This window comes from Toxorhynchites rutilus, chromosome 2 (genome assembly GCF_029784135.1).
Source record: "Toxorhynchites rutilus septentrionalis strain SRP chromosome 2, ASM2978413v1, whole genome shotgun sequence".
Lineage (NCBI taxonomy): Eukaryota > Metazoa > Arthropoda > Insecta > Diptera > Culicidae > Toxorhynchites > Toxorhynchites rutilus.
The window spans coordinates 86833329-86842397 of record NC_073745.1 but is presented as its reverse complement, the minus strand read 5'-3'; the positions used below and the strand labels follow the sequence as shown (position 1 = coordinate 86842397).

Sequence of the window (9069 nt, the reverse complement as noted above, 5' to 3'; positions counted from 1 at the left end):
AAGCGCTTACTACCACTATTGAAGCAGCACGAGGGCCCGACCATCTTCTGGCCGGATCTCGCTTCGTGCCACTATTCAAAGGACGTGTTGGAGTGGTACGAAGCCAACGGGGTCACCTTCGTGCCAAAGGAAATGAACCCGCCCAACGCGCCGGAGCTTCGCCCAATAGAGAAATATTGGGCGATTATGAAGCAGGCCCTCCGGAAGAACCCAAAAGTTGTCAAATCGGAGGCGGACTTCAAGAGAAAATGGATTTCTGTTAAAAAAAAACTACAACCTGACGTTGTACAGAAACTTATGGACGGGGTAAAGAGGAAGGTTCGAAGTATGAATAAAAAGAAAATGCCAAAAGTTGTTTAATAGTTTTTATTTTACTGTCTAAAATTTTCAAAAGGATCGGTCTACTGGGCGAATTTCTACAGCGTTTTTTCCGTGATGCAATTTGATGTGACACACCCTTTATTATTCGTTGGTGGTGGTTAGTGAGAGCAGACTGGACTGGTGGTGTAGTTATAAATTCGATGTTTTAAACAAAATTTAGCAATCGAATTGTGTTGAGTGAATTTTTCAGTTTCAGTCGGTGATTTCATGCCCAACAATATGCGTACTTCATTACCAGGTAACTTGCCATTGATTGAATCATTAGTTTCCAGCAACGAAGAGAAACGGCACAGAGAGCAAAAACTTTTGCCACATTTTATCGATATTATTTACCCTCCAGATTGTGCTCAAAGTTGAACAAACAGTCGAAACAAGCACGGGGACCAAAGATCAAAACGTGGAAACTTTTCGCCGCTCGGCTTCATTCTTTTGCAAAAGGAAAAGTTAAAAGAGTTCACTTTTCAAGATGACGTTATTACACTTTCTTTTAGCGTTTTACGCCACGCTTTGGGGTAAGTTAATATTTGTTTTTTTTTTCGCGTGACCTTTTAATCCCTGATTTTTTTTAAGGATCCATCGGGGCGTATAATATTCCGCCGGAGCTAATTTACTGCTACAGAGGAAACTACACTCTGCCATCGGTTGGCTTCAACCAGCAACTGCTGCTGGAGTTGATTCGTAAGATTGAAACAAAAAATCCAACGACGCTGGACATGCGGATGTTAAGTGTTGAGCTGATGCATCGGTGAGATATTTTTTGGTAGCTAATTTTGTGTCTTCGATGTTACCAGAACAGCTTCTAATATGGTATGAGTTATTGCAGTATGACGACGAAACGACGAATGTGAGTCGTGACATGTTTCAATGACTTAAACCAAACATGCTTATCTTCCTCTGCACGTGTTTTTACACCGGAGAATCTGTTGCTATGAAGGTTTTCGAAGCCAGCTTGGACCAAGTTTCTAGGTTATTAGCTCACTTTCCAAAACTTCTCGTGAAACTAAATCTGCTGGGATCTCCTACCCAGCAACGTATGTCCATTTCAAGCCTCGATTCGGATGCTGGCAAGCTCAATTCAATATTACCATCCATAGCCACGTACACGCAAGCTCCGTATGCTGCACCTGATGCGTACGCGACTACGCGATATCGCGACTTAAATTCCTTCTTGGAATTGGAAACTATCCAACCAAATATGGTTTTTTCAACATGGGAAAATTGACTGCCAAGCGAACATTGGTTAGATTGGGCCTGGAACACATCGATCAATTCTAAAATTGAAAATTGTAGTAGTTGCTGACGAAAACGATTTCATTTTCGTTACATATCCGGTGTTACCTGGTCAACTCAAATGAACGACAAAAGCCACAAGTTTTGCACCACGATCTTCGCCTGGACAATGACCAGGAATACCAGACCCAACGGATCGAATTTTGTGCTGAATCTGCTGAATTCCAGAGGAAGGGACATCTTAAATCGAAAAACGTCAGTCTCCAGCTCTCTCGGGTCTTTATCGTTTCGTCCTGGTCGAACTCGAGAACAGACTGAGTACCGAAAAGCTCCTGAGGTATTTACGAGGTATGGCTATTAAATAACGAGATTGGTTACGAAAAAGGGTTATATTTTAAACATTACGGTACAACGATATGCTCCCCTTCAATATACTCCCCCTGGCTCCTCACACACCTTTCCATACGTTTTTTCCATTGTTCGAAGCAGTGCTCAAAATTTTCTTTTGTGATGGCGTTCAAAAGCCGCATCACTTTTTCCTCCGCCTCTCCTACGGACTGAAATCGGGTACCTTTCAACACGGATTTGATCTTGGGGAATAGAAAAAGTCGCATGGGGCTAGATCTGCGAAGTACGGGGCATGTTCGAGCACTGAAATGCCCTTATCGGTTAAAAATTGCTTCACCGACAGCGCGTTATGGGCAGGTGTGTTGTTATTCGTGTTTTTCGTCACACATGATTTCCGACACGCAATACAAACCACGTTCCATGCAAACCACTGCTGCTCGTAAACTACTATAGTGACCAAAACGTGGTTTCGTACGTTTTTAGCAGACACTTCAAGCTACCGAACGCACTATTCGTTTTTCCCCCCACCCCTCTAGGGCGCCCTTCAGGCGCGCAGTCACGTTAATTTAATAGCCATACCTCGTATACTAACACTAATGCATCTAACGCGATTGATACAGTAAGTTGGATTTCGTCTACGTAAAATTCAATGAATGTAATAGTACAAATACCTCAGGAGCTTTTCGGTACTCAGTCTGCTCTCGAGAACTCTTCACAGAAGTAGTCGTCGACGTAAATATTCTTCTTGACTACCTAGCTTGTCGCACTCAAACCTATATAGATCGTACTTTCTTCGTCCACCAGTTGTAGCAATCTACGAGTAGCTAGGAACGATAATAAGGCTAGGCCGGTTGTGACTGAACTAAAAAGTAGATTGATCGGTTTATGTCGAAACGGAGTACGATTCGCTGCAGTCGCCGGTCCATAGGATTCATCCAAACTTGGCGATAAATTTGTTCGACCTCCATCGATTTCTATCAACTTGGGAAGAAAATCCGAGAACTGTCCTGCTCCAAGAAACATATCTATATAATGCGTCACGTTGGATTCAGTCAGCCAATGGTGGAGTTTCAGATATTTTTCAGCATGACGCATTGAATGACGGTGTGTCACAGGCTACCCTACGCAGAACTAGGAAGTCTAGTCTAGGCTAGAATTCGAAGCAATGAAAGACTATCAAAATCTTAAAAGACAGGTGGATAATGTTATGGACATAACCGGAAAGACGTAGGACTATACCAAGGACTGTCAATTTCAATGGCTTATCGAGTTTCCCAATATGTTTCGTATATATCTCGTAGCAAAACTACATTTCCAACGCTCACAAAAACATCATTCCCATAGAAATAATCCACAAATCCACAGCACCTTTTTCAGAACAGCAACAGATAATCTCTGAAATCGATTATGTTGGCGGCAACAATAGCAATCGCAGTGGAACGAATTTACACCTTCATTTTTCGAGCGAAGAACACAGCTCTCGCTGCTGTGAGACAATTCCTCTTTCCCATCCGCCTTGATGTGTTGTTTTTTTTTTTACAGCTTAAATGCATTTTTATTCAGTTGTTTGTTTTTGGTAATACATATTTTTACAGTGCAAGTGATACAGTCCGAGCTTTTCATCTTTGATACTGTATTTTTTTTTAATTCAAATCATACTATTGTGCTAATGTTCCTAATTTCTAATTTGGCATGTGCGCACCACCTTTATGGTATTATTTGAAATTTTTAATTTAATTTGAAGAAACTAACTACCTACTACCTACTATATACAACTATTCTACTATGTACAAATTGTTTATCAATGAAATTCTGATAATCTGCATTTGTTTACAAATTTTGTTTTGATTTCGTTAATTATTGCATCTATTTTCGGTATATTAGCCTCCTGAAGGAGGTCCGAGATCCTAGCATCAAAAGGACGATCGAGGATCATCCTCAGCGCCCGGTTCTGCGCAACTTGGAGTTTGTTCCTGTGAGTCTGTGCGCATGACCACCACACCACCGCTGCATAAAGGATGGCAGGAGCGATGATCTGATTGTAAACGGCCAGTTTGTTCACTTTTGAGAGGCGGGATCGCCGACAGATTAGAGAGTACAATGATCGAACCAAAGCGGAACACCTGTTCAAAATCTTCTCCACATGATGACGGAAGAGGAGTTTTTCATCTAACACTAGCCCCAAGTATGTAACATCGGCGGACCACTCAACCCTTGTGCCATTCATCGCCACAACGCAAGATGGAGGAGGTTTCAATTTTGGGGACTGCCTGTGCAGGAACATGATTGTTTGGGTTTTGGAGGCATTGATTTTTATTTTACACATGTTAGCATAATCAACAAAGGCGTCAAGGCATCGTTGAAGCTTGTTTATAATTTCACGAGGCATCCTCCCCTTGACGGCAATTGCGGTGTCATCTGCGAACAGAAAGGACGCGCAGCCATCTCTCAGGGGAGGAATGTCGGAGGTGTAAAGGCTGTACAGCAAAGGGCCTAGCAAACTTCCCTGCGGAACACCTGCTTAGATAGAGAGCTTGATGTGTTGTACGCTTTGACACCATTTTCAACTCGGAAACAATGCACGAATTCGCGAAATTGAATGATCGATCCGAAAGTATCTTCAGTGAAACTTCAGAACCCCTGAAAAGCATTTCACACAAGCAAGGTTTAATGGAATTCGACATATGTCGACAATTGTGTCCTTATTGCCAATGCACGTAATGCATTACCACTTCTGAACACACTGAAGGCAGCCACAGGCGATTCTACATATGGACTACCAGATAACTACATTCGCAGTACAATTTATGTATTCAAATTATATTCCGCAATTACTCTGTTGCTCTTTTTGATCGGTACACCTCAAGCACAAGTTGGGCCAATCAAAATGTGGGATTGAACGCGTTTATACAATGCTTGACATTTCACAATTATTCATTTGTTTATCTCAAAAAGAATTATATTTCTAATCAATTGATGCAAACATCTTTGCGATTTGGCGATCGGAATCTTCTATTATTGCCTACATATTGTGAGGATTTTCATTTTTCCCTTTATAGTGCTACGTCAAAAGCCGTAAGCGAACAACAGTTTAGCATCAACGGTTACCGTTCCATACTTGCATAATAACAAGTTATTTGGTATTTTTAACTGCTGAAATCTGGTGCAGAGATATTCCGATTTTCAACTGTCTAAACAAGTAAGCAATGTAACGAATAACATAGGTAGGTGTTTCCGATTTTACTCGCCACTCCCATTCTCTCACAATGCAACAAGTAACATTCTCGCAAGCAAATTGGGCGTTAGTTTACACGGTATGGTGTTTATCTTTAACTAACTGACCCGGTCAACTTCGTCAACTTGATATTTTCATTTGAATAATTTTTGACACTCAAGTTCGCACAGAAATTATTTTTCTGTACGTGATCTATAGTCGTGGTATTTAATTTCTTTTCTGGTTTATAAACCTGACGCAGACTAAGACGCATCAAACCTGATACTGACTATTTAAATCCGTTGCTCCGTTCTTGAGTTAAATCGTGAGGAACGGACACCAAATCATTTTTATTTATGTATATGTCACGTTGCATCAAGCACGAGGTATAAATTAATCTACTCGGTGGTTTCGATTTTTAGAGGCGAATGAACTGAAAAGTTTAAAGCCTCTTTAATCCAACATCATCATCATTTCGATTTTTAGTTCCACTTTAGACAGCTCTAGGCATGTGTTGAAACCAAGAGTCAATTTGGCAATATTGCTGCTGTGCCGACTGCTGCTCTCCAAAACCCGACTAAGAAAGAGGTCGTTTTTCAACAAAAAAAACAGACGATAGAATCTACTTGTCAAGCTTTATCTATTGATTTTCCGACCTTCTGTTTGCAATTGGGCATACCTCGGTATGCATACTATCCGTAATTTAGAAACAAACTCAGAACTGTTTTGCACTGATAATAATATTTTTTGTTGCATCTTAAACTGACATGAGTTAAACATTTTTTCCGGTTTCTCTCACTCGTTCAGCCTCCGAGTGGATGGCATTGAGAAGGCTCCCGGTCTACAGGAGACCGAATTCCTCACCCCGTACAGTACCCGGGGCATAATGGTGCCGAAGTATGCACTGCTACTCCAACTCGTCTCCAACATCCCCGGATCTGTTGAGTTCGACAAATTTCTAACCCCTCTGGAGATCTGTTTGCTCCACCGAATGCTGAGCAGTACTGTTGAGCCCTATCAGCGGGGTGAGGAACGCGCTAGTTGTCCTGGAACGATCTCCGATTCTGGCCGCAACCCACATTTGTGGATAACGCAAAATAAGTTCGTTCAAGGTGGCGTTACTCAATCTCAAATTTAATGAAACATCATTTTTAGAGCCCAACTCAACGAAACAAGTAGCACAACCTTCAGGAGACCTATTTCCCGGTGCCCACTGGAAGGTGGCACCTATCGTAGCTTTTCGTTTGGTTCAGTTTCACCTGGAGTAGCGATCATGTCCATAGCAGCCGGTTTGCAGCCTCAAAACGTACGTATTACAGACTTCATTTCAGCGTACCGAAAGAAGAATCCATACGAAAATTTGGAAACGATGGAGCTGATGGATACCGCGAAGCAATTGGACAAGCTGTTAAATAACCTGGAAGGTATTGACAATGTGTATGCTGCCGGGCTAGCGGGGGATCTTGCCGAGGTTTGTCTCTACCAGGGTCCGTATCTGGGTGTCGATCTACGGGTGGGTTTGCCGGGCAGGTGGAATGATACGTTCTTCCCGAGGGTACGATTTCTTTCCGACAACCACGACGGTCGCTGGGAGATGACGGATAGTGAAATTCTATCCGGAATCGATGGGTTCTTTCTGTCCCAGCAGGTGCCAAGCTTCCTGAACCGGGTTCGTAGACTGCGGCTGTCCCAAGTACTGGACATGTACTACAGTGCTCGGGGTATTCCAATAGTTTCAATCAAGAACGTTCGGACCCGGAAATTGCCTAGCAGTGCAACTGCGGTGGCTCCGGAAGTTCCAAAGGATAGCGAACTGCGAGAGGATTCGTTGAACGCGTTGTTCAACGCTGCTGGGAAAACCAGGTTTCGGAAAATTTTCAACGACGTGGAGCACCATGAGGAAACGGTGGAAGCAGAGAAGTCTGTCTCCGATGAAATCAATAAGGCTTGCTTTAGGAAAGAAATTCTACAGACGATCGACAGGGACCGGTTGAAACGGGAAACGTTCAACTTTGTGCAGGTGCTGCAGTATACCACGGGAAGTGTTGTGGTGGAGGATTCATTAATGCGAAGGAACTGTGATGCGGCTGTCGATCGTTTCTTCAGTTATGCGACGGACTTAGTGGGATCGGTTGTTCGCGATTGTAGTGTGATTGGGACAGGGGATAAGAAGCCTAACGTCGATTTGTTGCTCGTGATCGATGGTTCGAGAAGTGTCTACGAGAATCAGCAGCTAATATTGTGAGTATTTAGTGTGCGTTAACCTTTATTTGAAAATATTGAAATGGAGTTTCAAGTCATCTTGCCGAGCTGATAGATGTCTCAACGTATGGATCGTTTATATCTGTTATTAATGGCATGACGGGAGAGTTCATGGTTAACCGCACCAATAGCCTAACCAACGTTTTCGAACAACTTTTCAGCTTCGAAGGATCATGTTAGTTTCTTTTAAATTCCACCATGTCCAAATGCTCATATCAATTCACTATCCTTCAGATCCAACTGCTCTGTCGATGTCCAGAAGTTTCAGCTCGATAATTCGTCGTCTTTCCACCCATTTGGATGAGGAACGCTCGTGCAGAACTGTTGGCTCCAACTCCCCAGTGATTCTGGTGGTTTCTCAAAATCAACGTGTAGCACAGAACGACTACGAAAGCGCCCGCCGAATGCTGACCGGATCATTCGAGCAGTTCCCAGATTTGTATTTCGTTTTCCTTACGAACGACGCCAGTACATTTAGCGCGCTGACAGATTTCGTAAGTATTGAGTCCAAGTACAATGATCGGGTGATTATAAATTTGTCATCTTAGTCCAATATCCAGCATAGTCGCATACCAGTGGATGAGCATTACAAAATCATTGAATCATCATCTGCAAGCCCCGAATCGTTTAGTGCAGAGCTGCTTGCAACACTGAACGCAATTCCATTAAGACTAGTGGCTCCGTTCTGCCGCTCTAGCTCAAATCGTGATATGTGGCGCGACGTGAACATCCGCGAGGAGTATGAACAGTATCTCAGTCCTGGAGAGGAACTTCGCTATCGGATAAGCAGAAATTACCTTTGGTGTACCGACATCGTGAGGGTTCAGTTCCAGAACTCAGCCTACGGTGAGTTCACAGTTTGTGGCACGATGGACCATCGGTTTGGGGAACTTTCGTGTAGAACGACCACTCCGGAACAGGATAACGTATGGTTCAATTTCACCGGGTTGTGCTCGGGGGAGCGTGGGATGAGCTGCAGTTCGCTGTATTTCGTGGTGCAGATGGAATCCTCATACCTGAAGTGTACGGAAAACGATTGCCGATATCCGGACCAGGTGCGAATGGTTATCAAGCACGAAGGGCTACGATGTCCTACGGAAGGAAATCGAGCCGAAAGAATCACGGCGAGTTGGTTAGCTTTGCTGGGTGTGTTACTCTTTATCATTAATGTCATGTGTAATTAAATTATCTTTTTACTATATTGTCTAAACTGCTTAAGGAAGGCTATTATGAGAAATGTTCCATAAATCTGGCTAGATTGGGCAGTCAAACGACTGCCTATGTCAAATTTACAGAATCCAATATGGTCGTGATACAAATATACAGTATATGCTCGCTGATTGGGGGTTTCCTAGTTGGGGTGTTTTTTAATAGGGGGATCCCTAATTGGGGCACAACCCAATTATAAAGCAGTCATCCGTCAAAATTGGATGTGAGTTTTGCTCCGATGTTTGAATGTTATTTGTTATCGAGGGGTCTTTCAATGGATGACTCAAAAAGTACAAACATAAAATAAAAGTTTCCACAACTTTTTTCTTGTAATAATACAAAATGCAATATAATAAACAAATTTAAAAAAACAGTTAGGAACTTCGTTTCTTCCACTCTGCTTCCAGCATTTCAAACCGTAGGAT

At 42.7% G+C, this 9069-nt stretch overlaps 1 protein-coding gene across 2 annotated transcripts; it reads left to right on the top strand.

Moving 5' to 3' along the window:
- The first annotated feature begins 511 nt into the window (after positions 1-511).
- On the top strand, positions 512-8636 carry LOC129770049 (uncharacterized). 2 transcript variants are annotated; one of them, XM_055772644.1, is made up of 8 exons: positions 512-619; positions 722-893; positions 952-1126; positions 5981-6274; positions 6329-7414; positions 7471-7610; positions 7670-7929; positions 7996-8636. In XM_055772644.1, exons 2-8 carry the CDS (start codon positions 848-850, stop codon positions 8617-8619), a joined length of 2625 nt encoding a protein of 874 aa, XP_055628619.1. In that variant the 5' UTR covers positions 512-619; positions 722-847; the 3' UTR covers positions 8620-8636. The 2 variants fall into 2 exon arrangements, with proteins under 2 accessions (XP_055628619.1, XP_055628618.1); XM_055772643.1 differs by having other exon boundaries at positions 7984-8636.
- The last annotated feature ends 433 nt before the right edge of the window (positions 8637-9069 follow it).

Bases quoted from the DNA above. Each gene is read 5' to 3' on its own strand.
- LOC129770049 (XM_055772643.1), top strand. From the start codon at position 848: ATGACGTTATTACACTTTCTTTTAGCGTTTTACGCCACGCTTTGGG. The intron at 6,275-6,328 runs GTTCGTTCAAGG...CATCATTTTTAG, and splicing joins TTGTGGATAACGCAAAATAA to AGCCCAACTCAACGAAACAA. The intron at 7,930-7,983 runs GTAAGTATTGAG...TTGTCATCTTAG, and splicing joins TTAGCGCGCTGACAGATTTC to TCCAATATCCAGCATAGTCG.